The sequence below is a fragment of the Rutilus rutilus genome (assembly GCF_951802725.1).
Source record: "Rutilus rutilus genome assembly, chromosome: 8".
NCBI classification, from domain to species: Eukaryota; Metazoa; Chordata; class Actinopteri; order Cypriniformes; family Leuciscidae; genus Rutilus; species Rutilus rutilus.
In genome coordinates this window covers 41,337,357-41,355,974 of record NC_140222.1, presented here as the reverse complement: position 1 = coordinate 41,355,974, position 18,618 = coordinate 41,337,357, and the positions used below count along the sequence as shown (strand labels likewise).

General features: G+C 37.2%; 1 protein-coding gene across 2 annotated transcripts; it reads right to left on the bottom strand.

Annotated features, from left to right (window-relative positions):
• Positions 1 to 3,179: 3,179 nt before the first annotated feature.
• On the bottom strand, positions 3,180 to 17,326 carry ttc14 (tetratricopeptide repeat domain 14). 2 transcript variants are annotated; one of them, XM_084416285.1, is made up of 13 exons: positions 16,726 to 17,314; positions 13,241 to 13,279; positions 12,931 to 13,049; positions 12,528 to 12,727; positions 10,676 to 10,760; positions 10,442 to 10,571; positions 10,215 to 10,370; positions 10,061 to 10,132; positions 8,870 to 8,989; positions 8,649 to 8,771; positions 7,472 to 7,589; positions 6,413 to 6,519; positions 3,180 to 4,164 (listed from the first exon to the last, which is right to left on the bottom strand). In XM_084416285.1, exons 1-13 carry the CDS (start codon positions 16,857 to 16,859, stop codon positions 3,465 to 3,467), a joined length of 2,103 nt encoding a protein of 700 aa, XP_084272411.1. In that variant the 5' UTR covers positions 16,860 to 17,314; the 3' UTR covers positions 3,180 to 3,464. The 2 variants fall into 2 exon arrangements, with proteins under 2 accessions (XP_084272411.1, XP_084272412.1); XM_084416286.1 differs by lacking the exon at positions 13,241 to 13,279 and having other exon boundaries at positions 16,726 to 17,326.
• Positions 17,327 to 18,618: the final 1,292 nt, after the last annotated feature.

The window sequence follows — 18,618 nt, the reverse complement described above, 5'->3', positions numbered from 1 at the left end:
TGTTTTAATAATCTTATGTATTGATTTAAAGTGCAATTATGTTGACTAATTTAAAGCACATGTAAAGTACTTGATTATAATTTTAACATATAGTGTGTTATTCAAAATTACATTGACAAAATTACACAAATTCAACATTTAAAGTTAAAGGTATAGTGGAGGATCTTTCCGAATTTTAGATAAGACACGCCCTCTCCACTTTTTGAATAAGTTTGATTGATTCACCAGAATGATTGACAATTAGGAGGACCAATAGTATAGGTGATCCACCCGGAAGTAAAAAATCCTCCATTATACCTTTAATATATTTTAAATGTATTGCATTGCAACTTCACCATTACTAATTTGTAATTAAAATGTAATTACATGTGTGTAAATATGTTACATACAAGTTTCAGTAACACTTTATTTTACAATTTCATTGTTACAGATGTTACATGTAGTTACTATAAATTATGCGTAATTACATGCCTAAACCAAACCCTAACCCTACAGAAAGTACATGTAGTTACTAATTACAGTGTAACATGGACACCTTAAAAAGAGTTACACTTTATTTTAAGGTGTCATTGTTACAGTGTAATTATATATTTAAGTACTGAGTGATATTAAGCAACTACATGTACTTACTATAGGGTAAGGGTTTGGTTGAGGGTTAGTTGCATGTAATTATGCATAATTTACTGTTATTACTATGGTAAGTACATGTAACAAGGACACTAATGTTACCCTCTAAAGTTCAGATAATTGCATTTAATATAAAATGCAACCATAATACAATTTCACTTATTTGCAATTAAGCATCCAAGAACATTACTTCAATATATTATTTTAAAGTATATACATAAGAAATCTTCTTTTTAAATGCTAAAGTGCACATTTCCAAACAGGCAGTTAACAACACGTCAACGTGTGACATCAAACCGACCGACTGTCTTAATGCACATTCACAGTCTTTATTTAATTCAATTTCTCACTTCATTTAAAATGACCAGTGTATTGCATCTTGAGCTTAATAGAGTGTGCCAAGATTACTGTTATTACAACACTATAAGAGGGCAGGCAGGAGGACATTAAAAGCCCATTACAGAGGAAGCCCAGTGTTACACTGCCCTCTGATGGACTACACACTGTATTTGGGGAAAAAAAAGTGACATTTTGAATTAATATTTCATGAGTAGTGGCAATAACAAACTAAAACAGTAATCCAATAAATATCTCAAATGTTCATAGCACTTTCTTTAAACTACAGCATTAACTGATTTAACCCAGTTTGTCTTAAAAACATTTTTATTCACAATATGAGTAAACATGGGATGAATTTTAAATAATTTCAGTTCTAATATCAAAAACAGCCATTAGGAAACATTCCGGTTCTGTCTGTGTCTTTTCTTTTCCAAACCAAACATGTTGTCTTTTGAATATTGTTTTAATTTAAAAGTGTTTGAGTATTGTCTTTTTTAATCCCTTAAACCGAATATATGAAACAAACCCCAGAGTTAATAGAATTACTGACTGATGTTTGTGCTCTTGTTTTCCCTCCAAAATGATGCCAGTTTCTTCCTCCAGGAAATAACATGCTTTAAACAACAGCACAAACCTCAGTAACAAGCGTGCATGCGAATTGATTTTTGGTATATTTAATACATTTCATTGAGTTTTAAAAATCTACATAGTTCAGTAGGCCTATACCAAAAAGAGCAATAAAACTAACCTCAAGTCAACACATATTAGTTACTGTAAAGGGCCATTGAGCAAATAATCAAGATGTAAAGTTGTTATGTAATGCCTGGTTCAGATTACACGATTTTAGCCAGATTTTGGCACGATCCGTTTGACGTAGAGTGTCGTGGGGATTCGCAAACGACAACGGGCGTCGGGACGCAAGATTCGATCGTTTCATCTCGTATAGTGTGTCATAGTGGGCGACAACCTACATCGCGTCTGCGATGCTTCACGATATCACGACAGAAAGACTAGCATGTTTAATTTTTTAACGGTCCTCCACGACGACGGCGCGCGAGTGAGGGAGAGTGAGTGAGTGAGTGAGCGAGTGTGTGTGACTGAGTGTGTGAGAGAGAGAGTGCGAGTGAGTGAGTGTGTGTACTTGTTTTCATGACAACTGAGGACATTTTTATGATAACACACCTGCAAATGAGGACACTCGGGAAAATACGTGATTTATGAGGACATTTTGGGGGTCCTCATTTTTCAAATGGCTTTAAAAACATACTAAGCAGTGTTTTTTTAAAAAATGTAAAAATGCAGAATGTTTCCTGTGATGGGTAGGTTTAGGGATTGGGGCAGTGTAAGGGGATAGAATATACAGTTTGTACAGTATAAAAACCATTACGCCTATGGAATGTCCTCACAAATCACATAAACATGGCTGTGTGTGTGTGTGTGAGTGAGTATAGGCTATGTGAGTGAGTATAGGCTATGTGAGTGAGCATGTGTATATGTGCGAGTGAATGAGTGTGTGAGACGACTCGCGATGACTGGTTGAAAACAACGTGTCTGACATGTTTCTTGTCCACGACATAAGATTTTTAGGAGTCAAAATCGTGTAATCTGACACAGTGACTATCGTAACAGACAAAAAAATCGTGTAATCTGAACCAGGCATAAGGGATAATGTATAGCGAGGCGGTAAATAGCGAATAACAACCCCGACAGGCTGACCGGGACACCGACGCGAAGCGGAGGAGTCTTGAATCAGCCTGAAGGGGTTGTTGTTATTCGCTATAACAACCGCCTCGCTATACATTATCCCGCTTATTACATGGCTACCTACAACATAAATAAATAATTTGACACAAAATATTGATTTAAAAGGGAGTTTATTGATTTAAAAACGATTGTATTGCTTCCGCTAAAGAAAATAGTCCGTTCCGCGTCCATAGCAACGCTCTGTTTTTCATGGCAACGGTGTGTTAAACTTCGCAGCGGTCTGTTATCAAGAAATAACACACCGCATTCTACATTGAAATTCAACCAAGCCATGTAATAAAAAGATATAAAGTGTTTCTGAAATATCTGCATTACAATTTAGTGTGCTAACCTCTAACTTAAATATGGCTAAATGTATCACTGAATCCCATTCCCAGTCAAACCCCTGATCCCTTGGCTCCAATGGTTAGATTATACCATTAATATTCAAGGACAAATCTACACAATAGCACTTGATCATTACATGTGTTTATTTGCACATTACACTGAAGGCAGTTTATAATACTGAGGCATCATTCGCAACACACATTTTGGCCATTGCTCTTAATGTTTTCAGGCTGCTTCCCCAAAAGCAAATTTATCTAACCGGAAATTATGAAACTAAATCAACTTATCATACAGTTAAATCACTATAATTGAAACTTAAACCTGCTATAGCACTAGTGTTACTCTTACCACATCAGAGAGAGATCGGTAAGAAAAAGGGACTTGAACCGTACAGACGGACTCTTTTACTACTTCTGCTTTTTGTCCTTCTTAAACTCGGCGATTTGACTGAAAATGTCCACCAAATTGGAAGGAAGATCTTTTTTAAGGCTTCCAACAGAAGACCGTCCGTCGTCTTGATCGCGACTGTATCTCTCCGCTCTTTCCATCTTCTCGTCTCTACTTCGTTCCGACACGCAGCGGTTTCTGCCCTGCGAGGAACACTCCTTGGAGAAGCAATCAGATTTGTGAGAGTATTCGGATTGGGTTGAAGAGGAAGAATCCCTCCTGTTTCTGGCACGACCTGAGGTGCCGTGAGTCCCGTAACCCTCACCGTTTGCGTCAGGACCTCCCAGTCTAGACCCATCTTTGACGTTCTCCGGACTCCTGTCGGTAACGTCTTCAAACCTACCTCTCCCGTCTTCACTCCGGCTTTTCCCCCAAGACTGCTCTCCTTCGCTGAGGAGTTTGGTTATGGACTGTTTCTGGTTGATGTAAGAGGCCGAGGTGTTCGCCGGAGCCGGAAACCAGTCGTCCTCGAGCGTTTTATCGCTGCAAGACGACACTCTCCGCTTGTGTTTCTTACTGCCGTGAGACGAGCGTCGGCGTTTGTGTTTCCGCTTCTTCGATTTCTTCCGACTCGTTGAAGGAGAGTCGTCGTCTGTGGTTGAGGACGTGTCCGAGGACGTGGAGGAAGAGGTCGACCGCTTTCTTTTCTTCTTCTTAATTCTACATGGAAGCAAACATCACACTGAAACTCGCATGGGACGTCAACAATGATTAAAAGAGTACAACACAAGAGAGTTCTTACCTTGCTTTGATGGAAGAAACACTCAGATTTCAATGGTCACGTACACAATGGCAAGTTTTTAGAGTGAGAACAGATTTTTAAATCAGGGCTAGGCGATAGTTTAAAGGAACACGCCGACTTTTTGGGACTTTAGCTTATTCACCGAATCCCCCAGAGTTAGATGAGTCCATACATACCCTTCTCATCTCCGTGCGTGCCGTAACTCTGTCCCGACGCACCCACCGCTAGCCTAGCTTAGCACAAAGACTGGAGGTAAATGGTTCCAGCTAGCATACTGCTCCCAATAAGTGACAAAATAACGCCAACATTTTCCTATTTACATGTTGTGATTTGTAGTCACAGCGTGTACAAATAACAAGGTCACATGAGACACAGCCATCTTCTAACCGTATACATACTGGGAACTATATTCTCAGAAGGCGAAGCACTGCTACTTCTGCGGAGTGATGAGAATATAGTTCCCAGTATGTATACGGCTAGAAGATGGCTGTGTCTCATGTGACCTTGTTATTCGTACAGGCTGTGACTATACAAAATTACAACATGTAAATAGGAAAATGTTGGCGTTATTTTGTCACTTATTGGGAGCAGTATGCTAGCTGGAGCCATTTACCTCCAGTGTTTGTGCTAAGCTAGGCTAGCGGTGGGTGCGTCAGACAGAGTTACGGCACGCACGGAGATGAGAAGAGTATGTATGGACTTATCTAACTCTGGGGGATACGGTGAATAGGCTAAAGTCCCAGAAAGTCGGCGTGTTCCTTTAATAATGTTCACATTTTTAGCTTTTGAGGACTTTTTTTTTTAAATTGGAAATTAAACCAGTCATAGTAAAGTTTCGATATTTCAGCTTAACACATTTTTCTATATTTCTACTCTAGCACCATTTTCGGTCAGCGCGTTTTCAACTGATGATTTCAGCCCTACAAAACTACAGAACATTTATTTTGTTGCCATTTCAGAAAAATTGTTTTGGTTGCAGAACTTTTGGGGCATCACTAACATATACAAGCAAAAGCATTATGCAATTTTCGTTGATTATCTCCTAAAAAGGACACATGTCAGGGTCTGGGGTAGATTAGATGGTGAGAGAACAATCATTTCTTGTAGAAAACATTTACTAAAATCACAAGCAAGTGACAGAACTGATTTACATGAATTAAACTTAGCAACTAAAAATGCTTATTTTCCTAGTTTTAATCAGAGGTGCTAATAAAATATCCAGTAGCACTTTATTTTACAGTCCTGTTCCCCATGTGCATACTATGTACTACTTGTATTAATTACAATAACTGGGTAATAACTAGGTACTAACCCTAAACCTAACCTTAACCCATGTAGTTACCTTATATTACAAGTACTTTCTTAGGTAAGTATCCTGTGAGTACACGCACTGTAAAACTAAACAAAAATCAACCTAAAATCCTCATATTTCAGAGTAGAAAAAACAAGATAGGACTGTAAAACTACTCTTTTGGAAAAATCACAGGCAAATAATAATTCTATTTAAAAAAACAAAACAATAATAAGTGCATTAAAATCATCGTGGTATTTTTAACGTTGATTAAATTTATATCACAAGAAAAATCATGCAAATATATTGTGAATATTTAGGTTTATTGCCCAGCCCTGATTTAAATCCTGGACTTAAGGACCAAAATGATCGTTTTAGTCTCAGTCTATCCATTGTTTCCCACATTCCCGATGTACATAAGAAACCACAATGCAGATTTAATGTGAATTTAGTTGTTAAGGCTGTTGACACCAAGAACAATAACTATAATGCTAAATATATTACCGTCCACATTGATTACGCTCTGCTTATTATAAGCACAATGTATTTATGACATCTGCCGCTTTATATGCTCACTCTTTAAAGTGGGGTGGATTCTGATTGGCTGGCACGATTATTATAATTAATTAGCCTGAAAAAAGTTATTCCAACAATATCAATATCGTTCCTCTGTGTTGTTATAATGTGGACTACACTATTCGTATAGAATTAGAGCGATTATTAAAACTTAATATAGTTATTGTCTTTGGTGTGACCAGGACTTCCTGATTTCAGTGTGTGCAGAACAGCTGTATTTATCTGCAGTGTGTACGTGACCAAATAGGAATGCATAACAGGAATAAAAACGTCAATCAAAATGGTGGTGTTGACATTACCTTTTCTCTTCTTTTAGGATTTTACGCAATTTCTCGGCACTTGTCTCCACGGTCTTAGATTTTTCCTGCTCTTTGGCAGCTTCCTGTTCTTTCAATTTAAGCGATTTCTTTAAAGCAGTTCATTTTACAGGGTAAAATTGGGAAAAATGATCAGGAAATTTCATCAAGCATGCATGCGTGCAGCGCACAAGGACGAGCAATTTCACACAAGTGCCGTTTTCACACCCCAGGCGAAGTATTCAGCGTCAGGATGTTAAGCAAATGACAAAAAAAGCGAGAAAACATTTTATATTTAGCAAGATGCAGTTACCGTAGTACCAGGAACAGAATACAAACCAAAGGTGGTGGGGTTTTAAGTCCACATGGGGAAATTATGTCAACCCAGTGCAATCAGGGTTAAAGGTCCCATCAGTCAGGTTTCACAGGTCCAAGATCAGATAGATACATAAATAACAAAAATACTTCATCAGTACTTCAATACTGATCAGTTCAAATAAAACGTCATGCATTTTTGTTTTTGATAACGAAAAAAGTAAAAATGCAGCGTCTTAAAGTCCCCCTGTGGTGAAAAATCCAGCTTTTAATGTTGTTTATGTGTCTATGTGGTGTTTTTAATGTGCTGTAAGACAAACCATGTGTAAATTCATAAGTCGACACCATTGCTGAGTATTTTCTCCTTAAAACTGCAGTGTCAGACAGTCTCAAAAACACGCTTTGAAATCGTTGACGTCACAAACTTCCTTGTAACCAATCAGATCAACGTGTGATCGTCAACCAGTGGATCTCTGAGCTGAGTGAGTGAGTGGAGGCGGGGCTCATTTGCATATTCATAGAACCACGCATACTAAATGAAGCAAGGGTGTCGAGTTACATTCAAGATATTTTAAGGCATGAAGACATTTTTTTCAAGGAAATTTTGGTGTCAGAAATGATTGACTACAGGGGGACTCTAACACATGCCCATATCTATGTACCTGAAATACTAGAAGCTAACTGTCGGATTAAATCTGCAGCGGCAGCCAATCGTGTATTAGTGACAGTCAGGTTTATCCAGCTCACCTGGATGCGTATCTGAAGTTTCTCCAGAGCCTCGGCTGCCTCTCGAAATGTGTCGTCTAACACCACGGCTCTTTTGTAGAGACCCTCGGCGGTCACCAACTTCTCTTCCTCTTCAAGTCTGCGCAGAAAAGATCAGATCAAAATTAAAATCATTATGAAACCGCTAAAAGGATGCACAGGTGTTACACACAACACATCCACACAACAGTTGGATTTGATATTGATGCAGTGAGTTCTCCAAGCTACAATGTCTATACTGATATTTGGCTAAATAAACATTTATGTAAAATCATGTAAAAAGAGTGTTGCTGATGTTAGGGCATTGCTAAGTCACCGGTGTCGTGTTTTAGTAGCTTCTTGGGCATTAATATTTCAGAGCTGCTAATTTATAGTATTAGCATATTCTTGTTTCATGTTTAATACTGTAAAGCTGTTTGGTTTAAAGCAATATTTTTACCCCTAAGCGAAGAACAAACTAAAGTCAGTTCTTAAGAGTCCACTTCCAAGTCTATGTGACAGTCAGGTCACTAGTCAGGGCACTTACTTTTCATATTGAGTTACATTTTTGAAGTTTAATTCTTACAGGTAGGGGTTTGTTCAAATTACAGGCGGCTGCTAGGTTTTTTTTGGGGGGTGGATGCCCAGTTCAGATGAGCCCAACACCCAAGTCTCTATGATACTCCAGGTTCTAAGTCTGCAATTACACTGTTTAATAAAGTTTAATACACCACTGATGAAACAAGCGAGCATCCCCGGCATTTCCAGAAGTGAAGCAAGAACAAAAACAAGAACAAGAACGACTCTTATACGGGAATATTCTGAATAGATGTTCGTACTGATAAAAAGGTAACCGGAATAATCACTTTAATTGTGATGTGCCGATCAGGAAATGAAGATATGGGCATTCCTACAGGTGAATCATGCATGCATTCTTGTCATGTCTCGAGATTAAAAACATCAAATAAATGCCTGACAGCATAGTGTGTCTTGATGTAAACATAATTAAATAGGAAGGTCACAAAAAAACGTGTCAAAACATTGGATCTGATCATGAAGTTTTGGCCATGTAAATGCAGCGCAGATCATAGTAAAATCACTGTATTTTCTGCAGTTTTGCTTTGTTTCTGTTTTCCCACTGAAGAACTAGAGGAAGTAACAGGGTTTGTTGATGACATACTGTCCTCCTCTTTCCACGAGCGTCTGGCAGAGGTATTTCTTAGCATTCCTGTGCGTGGGACAGCTCTCCAAGGCCAGCTCAAAGTCGCCGATAGCTTTCATCAAGCTTCCTTTGGTTGCATATCTACAAGAGAATAAAAACAGCTTCAGGAATCATGCAACACGAGCCAGAGGAACAGTCGCAAATATTATCACATGAAAAAAATGAGTGTTGTGACTTACAGAGCTCCGCGCGCCACAAGCGCCTCCACGTTGTTGGTGTCGATCTCTAAGGCCTTGTTGTACTCGTTCATTGCTTCTACATGACGGCCCGATTTGAAATGGTCAACACCAGTTTTAACGCTATAACGATTTGAAGAAATGATACGGTCAGCATTAGTTTATTCAGCTTTGAACTTAAATATTTAGTAAATGAAAAATAAGAGTCATTAAGAAAAAAAAAATGAAATGAAATTTGTATTTATGCTTGTTTATTTGTATTTATGTTAGTTTACAACCTAAACAGCATTTTCAAGAAACATTTAAATTTAATAACTCTAAAAATGTCATGTGGTGCAACCATAAAAAAAGATGAAAAAAAGTAATATGTTTTCCTTGCACCTTGAAAACATGTGAGTGCACATCTTAATTAAAATAAAAATCACTTTAAAATAAGGTTTCATTAGTTAAACTAACAATTAAAAATAATTATACAGCATTTATAAGTCATTTACAATATTTACTAATACATTTTTTTCATTAAAAGTTGTATTTGTTACCATTAGTTAATGCCCTGTGAACATGAACAAACAATTCTATTTTTTTATTAACTAACACTGACAAAGATAATTAAATGTTGTAACAAATATATTACTCACTGTTAGTTCATGTTAGATAATACATTAACTAATTTTAACAAATGAGGCCTTGTTGTACAGTTACCAAAAAAAATTATATATTTTAAAATAATAATACGTTTTGGGGAAAGTTCCTTTTAAAAGTAATGCATTACAATAATGTGATACTACCTAAAAAAAAAAAGTAGCTAATTGCATTAGTTACTTTTCATGGAAAGCAATGCGTTACATCTGTGTTACTTCTCACCTGGGCTGGGGCTTGGTTATTTGTTTATATTAACAATAAAACAAGTTCTGGCAAACGTGAACGTCCTTCCAAAGCAAAAGTGAAATTAATAAAGCCTCATGCTGAAGGAAATGTGTTTGTTTATTAGTGTGGTTGACCTGGACCATCGAAGGTCAGCAACAAAGACACTGGTTAATAAAGTGAGATTAAATAAAGTAAGTATATATATATATATATATATATATATATATATATATATTTGAAACTAAGAAGATTTGAGAATTAAAAATCACGTGTCCACTTAGTATTGGATTTAATGCAGTAAGTCTCAAAAACTTGGTAAAAACAAACCATTTCAAGGCCCAGGACACAGATTGCTTCTTCCGAATAGCTGTTCCAAAATCCTCCTCTTTGAAGCGCTTGCTGTACATATAAAACAAATCTGTTTAACTGAGAAAACACCAATACAACTGGGAATGCCATAAGTGTATAAGAGAAAATGTACCTCTGTAGCCCCCTCATTAGAGAAGGAGTTTGTGTCCCACTTATTCCCAGCTTTGCCATGAGGTAGTCCACATTTAAGGGGTTGGACAAGCCAAGCGAGTCCTCCAAAAGCTTCTCATAAGTCTCGTTGCAATCTGTGGCCACCATTTCACCCCGGCTGAAAGAGTGGAAGTAACAATCAACAACAGGAAGTCTGAGATAAATGTTCGTTTTCTTGATTCAACATACGTATAATGAAGAGGAAGCTCTTCTTTGCTTATGACACCCAGCTTGACTTTATTCAAGTGAGTAGCCAGCGAAGATGAATACAGGGATAGCGTCAACTTCTCGTGGTAGCGGTCAATGTCCTTCACCCCAGCTGTGGCATAAAACATCACTTTATCCAATCGAATAATCCGTTTATACACTAATGCACTGATTTTCCTTTTTTTTTAAAAAAAAGAGTACAAAAAAACACCATACCTCTGATTAAATCCCCAATTTGGTAATAAGACAAAGGATCGTCATGATTTCCAGTCGAAGGTACATTTCTTATTGGACAGAGGGCCTTTTGATAGAGAACATTCATTTCAGCAAAAGTTTCCATTTAAAGACTCAAGTAAAAAGTAATATATTCCTTACATTTTGACCTTAATCATATGGAAGCTTGTTTCCGCCACAGAATAAAAAAATTGAAAAGGCAACTATGACTATTTATCTCGCAATTATGAGTTTATATCTCACATTTCTGAGGGAAAAAAAAGTAAGAATTGCAAGATTATTTCACATTTTTGAGAAAAAAAAAAGTCAATATAAACTTATTGAATTTGTGAGTTATAAATTCAGACTTTTCTTCTCACAATTGCAAGTTTATATCCCACAATTCAGATTTTTTTTTACTTTAATGTGAAGCCAAACCCCCTCATGGAAGAAGAAAGCCGTCATGTTTACAACAGTGACAATGAGCGCTAATCAGGATCAACTAAACGCTGGATTTTTAAAGTATGTGAAGTTCATGTATTGTCGCAGTAAACTTGCACAACACTCTTGAATGAATAATTATTAGATGCACGCCGGTCTGTTGTCATAGGGACATCAACATTTACATTACATTTATATAATTACAAACTGTGACTGGTTGATTTATATGTCAGTCAGACGTCCTCTTGCGCGGTCCTTGGCCAATGAAACCTGCGATAGAATCCAGACCTTTGATATTTGATATATATAAATTGATATCCCTACTGACAACCCTATTTGAAAGTTTAGCTATGTTATTTTTAGGGGTTCAAGCATGAAATGCTGAAACCCTATTGTAATTGTAAGGATTTGTAAAACTGATCGTGCAGGCCAAACCGTAAGGCCTAGAGACGTGAAACCTGGCCAGATGGTAGGCCTCAATTTGGGGAGAACCTATCAGAGTATGACCCCGATTGGCCCATAGGTGGCGCTACAGCAACCAAAAGTACAAAAATCGCTCATAACTCTTAGTTTGTAACCGTTTATCCTAGACTTACGTGTCTTACACCACTGTGATCCCTGGCTCAAGGCGGACAAAATGTGCATCTCCAATATCGATTTAGGCAGGAAAAATTTCGAATTTTGAATTTCGAATTTTGTCCAAAACCTACTTTTGCGAACTAGTCCCTGGTTTTTCGCCCGATCGGAACCAGACCAGTCTAGGACAATTCTCTGGACTCTCTAGATCAATAATTATCAAAAAAAACCTTGAACTTTTGCATTTCGGTGGCTGTAACAGGGTAATTTAGAAAAGGGGCGTGGCAAAATACACTAAAAAGCCTATAAATCCTAAATGAAAACTCAGAACTTCACAAAAATTGGTGGGCATATGTGCCATAACATAGTAAACATTCATGCAAAATGTTATGGAGATCGGACCATAGGTGGTGCTATAACTGTAAAAAATATGTGAAAACCATATATTTCCTATGGTAAATTGCCTGTATTGGCTGTAAATGGACTTTTCCATCTATTATTTCAGTGGTTAAATGCTTGCTAAATAAAACTTAATAACTTTTTATGCTTTTGAGCTTAAAGGCCTTAACTGCTTGAACCCCAATAAATGCTGCTTGCAGCTTTAATTTGTTTAGTTTTTTCTCAGGATTGAGATATAAAATAATAATTGAGATAAAAGTTTCCTTTTTTCTTTTTTTATTACATGGTGGAAACAAGCTTCCATATAATCATTAATTGCAAAAACCATTGTGAATTATTTATTAATAATAAATTTATATTTGGAATTCTGTTGCTGATGCCGGCCATTAGTGGTGAAGAATTACACACTTCAGAGAAGAAACAGATAAATCAACCCAACCTTTATCTCAAGATCCTCGATATCCCTCTCCAGTCCCCCAGCAGTGCAGAGAAGCGTTACAAATAAGCCGAAGTCTCGTACGGAATTGATCCTTCCGATAAGCATGTCTCCGCGCTCCACGTCCCGGTAGAAGAGCTCGCGTCGCTCTTCAAACGACACCTCCATGAACTGCTCCAGCGGGGGCATGATGGCGAACGCCTCTGAGACAACAACATACGCAATCATTAGAGAAAGAGTTCGTGTGAAACACGAAAGTAGAATTTTAGAAGTATATCCTGGTTGCTCATTTCCATACAATTAAAGTGAATTGGGAACAGGTTTGGAACAAAATGAGTGTGAATAAATCTTCCTTAAACAGAATTAAGATTTTGAATTTCAGTTGAAGGTAATGATGACAGTCCACCTCCAGATTCCTCCTGCCATTCATCTGCTGGTGTGGAGGATTTCCATGATGGTGCAAACAGAAGATCAGCTTTCCTTGCTATGTACTGTTCCAGAACAGGGCTTGTATCATCTTTATCCCTGTTTTAAAACAAGAACAACATCCACCAATCAGAGATGTCTTTTACACGTGTGTGTATTTATTTTATATAGTGTATTTTAATTATAGTATATGAGACAGGCCCCAGGGTATAAATAATAACAGTGAGTTAAAATAATATTTCCCATCAAATTATGTAAAAATAAATTCACTTGACAAAATAAAAACTTACTTAAATTGCATGACTTCTGATGCGCATGGAAGGCCATTTCTGCCACAAAACAAAATCATGCTTTGATAAATCATAATACTAAGTTAAACTTATTAAACAAAAAGTCGAAGTTCTGACGTGCTGAGTCGTATTTATGAGATGAACAGTGGAAATTATTACAAACCAAGTGATAATTCTGACATAAAATAGTAGAAATTATGACATATTAAAGAATTTATTCACCTAAAAATGAAAATTCTGACATCATTTACTCACCCACATGTCATTCCAAACCCGTCAAACTTGCTTGCGTCTTCAGAACACAAATAAATATATATTTTTTAATCTATTAATGCAATCTGAGAGATTGGGCCAATACATTGACAGCAATGCATTGACGCAATTTTGATGCTTCAATAAGTTCATAAAGAGATCCTAAAACTAACCGAATATGGTTTAGTCCAAATTTTCTAGACTTTTAGAGACTCACCTACTTAAATGTAGGCTTTTAATCACACATAAACATTCATCAACGCAAACATCAGTTACAGTAAACAGAAGCTCAAGCATGTTCGCTTGACGTGCGAAAACAGATGAGGATCATTCTCGTGTTACGCAGCACGTTTGAGCTTCAGCAAGAACCAATGAGGTTCATTCTTGTGTTACGCATCACGTTTGAGCTTCTGCAAGAACCAATGAGGTTCATTCTTGTGTTACGCAGCACGTTTGAACTTCTGCAAGAACCAATGAGGTTCATTCTTGTGTTACGCATCACGTTTGAGCTTCTGCAAGAACCAATGAGGTTCATTCTCGTGTTACGCATCACGTTTTGATTCAGCAAGAACCAATGAGGTTCATTCTCGTGTTACGCAGCACGTTTGAACTTCTGCAAGAACCAATGAGGTTCATTCTTGTGTTACGCATCACGTTTGAGCTTCTGCAAGAACCAATGAGGTTCATTCTCGTGTTACGCATCACGTTTTGATTCAGCAAGAACCAATGAGGTTCATTCTCGTGTTACGCATCACGTTTGAGCTTTAGCAAGAACCAATGAGGTTCATTCTCGTGTTACGCATCACGTTTGAGCTTTAGCAAGAACCAATGAGGTTCATTCTCGTGTTACGCATCACGTTTGAGCTTCAGCAAGAACCAATGAGGTTCATTCTCGTGTTACGCAGCACGTTTGAGCTTTAGCAAGAACCAATGAGGTTCATTCTCGTGTTACGCATCACGTTTGAGCTTTAGCAAGAACCAATGAGGTTCATTCTTGTGTTACGGATCACGTTTGAGCTTCAGCAAGAACCAATGAGGTTCATTCTCGTGTTACGCATCACGTTTGAGCTTCAGCAAGAACCAATGAGGTTCATTCTCGTGTTACGCAGCACGTTTGAGCTTCAGCAAGAACCAATGAGGTTCATTCTCGTGTTACGCATCACGTTTGAGCTTTAGCAAGAACCATGAGGTTCATTCTCGTGTTACGCATCACGTTTGAGCTTCAGCAAGAACCAATGAGGTTCATTCTCGTGTTACGCAGCACGTTTGAGCTTTAGCAAGAACCAATGAGGTTCATTCTCGTGTTACGCATCACGTTTGAGCTTTAGCAAGAACCAATGAGGTTCATTCTTGTGTTACGGATCACGTTTGAGCTTCAGCAAGAACCAATGAGGTTCATTCTCGTGTTACGCATCACGTTTGAGCTTCAGCAAGAACCAATGAGGTTCATTCTCGTGTTACGCATCACGTTTGAGCTTTAGCAAGAACCAATGAGGTTCATTCTCGTGTTACGCATCACGTTTGAGCTTTAGCAAGAACCAATGAGGTTCATTCTCGTGTTACGCATCACGTTTGAGCTTTAGCAAGAACCAATGAGGTTCATTCTTGTGTTACGCATCACGTTTGAGCTTTAGCAAGAACCAATGAGGTTCATTCTCGTGTTACGCATCACGTTTGAGCTTCAGCAAGAACCAATGAGGTTCATTCTCGTGTTACGCATCACGTTTGAGCTTTAGCAAGAACCAATGAGGTTCATTCTCGTGTTACGCAGCACGTTTGAGCTTCAGCAAGAACCAATGAGGTTCATTCTTGTGTTACGCAGCACGTTTGAGCTTCAGCAAGAACCAATGAGGTTCATTCTCGTGTTACGCAGCACGTTTGAGCTTCAGCAAGAACCAATGAGGTTCATTCTCGTGTTACGCATCACGTTTGAGCTTTAGCAAGAACCAATGAGGTTCATTCTCGTGTTACGCATCACGTTTGAGCTTTAGCAAGAACCAATGAGGTTCATTCTCGTGTTACGCATCACGTTTGAGCTTTAGCAAGAACCAATGAGGTTCATTCTCGTGTTACGCATCACGTTTGAGCTTCAGCAAGAACCAATGAGGTTCATTCTCGTGTTACGCATCACGTTTGAGCTTTAGCAAGAACCAATGAGGTTCATTCTCGTGTTACGCATCACGTTTGAGCTTTAGCAAGAACCAATGAGGTTCATTCTTGTGTTACGCATCACGTTTGATCTTCCTCAAGAACCAATGAGGTTCATTCTCGTGTTACGCATCACGTTTGAGCTTTAGCAAGAACCAATGAGGTTCATTCTCGTGTTACGCATCACGTTTGATCTTCCTCAAGAACCAATGAGGTTCATTCTCGTGTTACGCATCACGTTTGAGATTCTCAAGAACCAATGAGGTCAAGCACGTACGGTTCAGCTTTTATGTTTACTGATTAATGTGAATAAAAGCCTAAAGTTAATCTGGTTGTCATGTAAAACAATCCTGTCTTTAAATTTTTTTTTTTTTACTAAACCGCTCAACTTTATGAACTTTTTGAAGTGTCAAAGTGGTTGTTGTGTAGCTGTAAATGGAGGGACAGAAACCTCTCAGATTTCATTTAAAAAAAATTACAATAATGAAAATCTTATGGGTGTGGAACAACATGAGGGTGAGTAAATGATGCAATAATTTTCATTTTTAGGTGATCTAACTCTTTAAGTAATAATTAAAAGATTAAAAAGTCAAAATTATGAGATACAAGGTCGAAACTATGACTTTCTATATCATAATTATGTCTTTTTATGTCAATGTTTTCTTAAGTGGCAGAAAAGATTCATATTGTAGTAATACAAGTCGTATCGTATGGACTACTTTTATGCTGCTTTTAAATATAATAAAGCTCTAGTCTCCATTCACTTTCATTGTACGGAAAAGAACAACACGAACATTCTGTTAAATGTCTCAATTCGCTTTCCACAGGAGAAAAAAAAAAAACGTCATACATGTTTGAAACGACATGCAGTCGAATAGCTAATTGATTAACCAGCATTATCATTGTTAATTACTCTATTATTTTGGACAGAATAGCTACTCCTTTAAGTAGCCTAACGAGCTATTTATAGGGTCTTGGGGTCACAACGCAAACATGATATTAGGGATCAAATGACCCATGCACAACGATCATAAAACATTCTTTGGTTATAAACAATCTTTGGTTGATCATAAAACAAATCTTACCTTTGGTTAAGAGTTTTGGCGAGATCAGCAGCCACATCTTTAAAGTCTGGGTTTTCATTCTGTTCACATTTTAACAGTGACAACAGGTTTTCCCCATGATACGATACAGACTGTCTGAGTAAATCTCTCTCCATTATCAGTGTCTCCAACACCACATTTTTACACTAAACGTGTGCAGAAATATCACCCCAATATTAACTCAGATAATAAATAGAGGGGAGACTTCAACTTAACTGATTAAGCAAGTTAACTATTATCATCTGTTAACCTTTCAGATACTTGCTGAAAACCCGACAAAGATTGTAGAAGATAAAAGTGTATGAAATTGAGCAGAAATAACTGCAACTGTAAACGTGACTATGCCAAACGCGAGACGTGGAAACCGGAAGCGAACCGGAAAAAGACTTTAACGTTACTTCAAACATGTTTGGACATCCTTAAAGATATATATATTTTTTAAATCTTCGCAATTGCATTAAAATACAGCCATTTAGACTGTAGTTTGCTTCGCTTAAACGGAGCATTAGCCAAACAAGAAACACACGAGAGGAGATACAAACGGGAAACGTTTTGTTGTTGTCTTGTTTTCAAAATTAAAGTCGGTGATAAACCAAAAGGATCAGGTTTCGCGGTTTTCAAAATAAAAGTAAAATAGGAACGCTTTTTTATTTTATTTTTTATTAAAGTTATTCCACTACTAACACATTTTTTTTTATTCAAACTGCAATCACATTTAATCTCAAATGCTCTGAATTCTAAAGACTACAGTAGAATATAAATAAATAAATAAATAAATAAATAAATAAATAAATAAATAAATAAATTCATTTCGAGAGGAATTGAAATGAGACTTACAAAAGCATCTTACAAAAAAATAATAATTCAGTAGACAAAATCTACATAAAACATTTTATAAGTTGTGAGCTGTGAAAATTACGTGATCTAGGATTATACAGTGCATGCTGTACGTCTGACTGTACGTCCATCCCGCACAACTTCATTTTCATCTGTTTTAAATTCAATATGGCATTTAACCAGAGGATTTATGAATGACAGTGAACTGATGCTGGTAGGTCACATGATTATGACAACATGACGGATGTAGTATGCCATAGATTACATTCTACACACACTTCATACTATTATAGAACATCCTTTTTTCTTTTTTACCAGTTTTAGAAGTAGTTATTCACAGAGGTGGACAAAGTACACAACTTCCTTACTTGAGTGAAAGTACAGATACTACTGGTCAAATATTACTCCGTTACAAGTAAAAGTTGTAAAGACCGAGTTTTACTTAAGTAAAAGTACAGAAGTACTTGTTTTTAAAAGTACTTAAGTATCAAAAGTAAATGTCAATGCATTGTTTTATTATTGTTGCATTGTTGTGTGTAATACTTACAGTACCTTATGCCTCTGAATCTATGCCTGCCCTCATATCAATATCACATTTATTTCTAGAACACAGTTCCAGTAGTGGGATTGAATGTGAGATTGAATAAGTGCACTCAATAACATCCACAATGGTTTTGGACACCCAAATGGCTCTTCCCTCAAAGAGTGCCCTATTTAAAGTTTTTTGACTTTGAATATGTTAGCCTTACTGTTATCTATAAGCTAGTGTGCAACAAAACAATGACAAAATTCGCATTTAGAAGACCAAAGCCAACGTTGAAAATGAAAATCAGGTTGACGTCAGAATGCCGTGTTCTCACGTCAACCTGACTTTCATTTCCAACCAAAATCATTCCCTGACTGACATTACTACTTTCTACTCGAGGACCTTGACAGAAATGTAGTGGAGTAAAAAGTACGATATTTGTCTTTCAGATGTAGTGGAAGTTAAAGTAAAAAGTTTCCAGAAATAATAATACTCAAGTAAAGTACAGATAC

Excerpts from the sequence above, each read along its gene's own strand:
- ttc14 (XM_084416285.1), bottom strand. The coding sequence starts at position 16,859 with ATGGAGAGAGATTTACTCAGACAGTCTGTATCGTATCATGGGGAAAAC. Across the intron at positions 13,280-16,725 it reads GCCAAAACTCTTAACCAAAG|AAATGGCCTTCCATGCGCAT; the intron begins GTAAGATTTGTT and ends GTTTTGTGGCAG. Across the intron at positions 10,761-12,527 it reads TCGAGGATCTTGAGATAAAG|GCCCTCTGTCCAATAAGAAA; the intron begins GTTGGGTTGATT and ends CTCTATCAAAAG.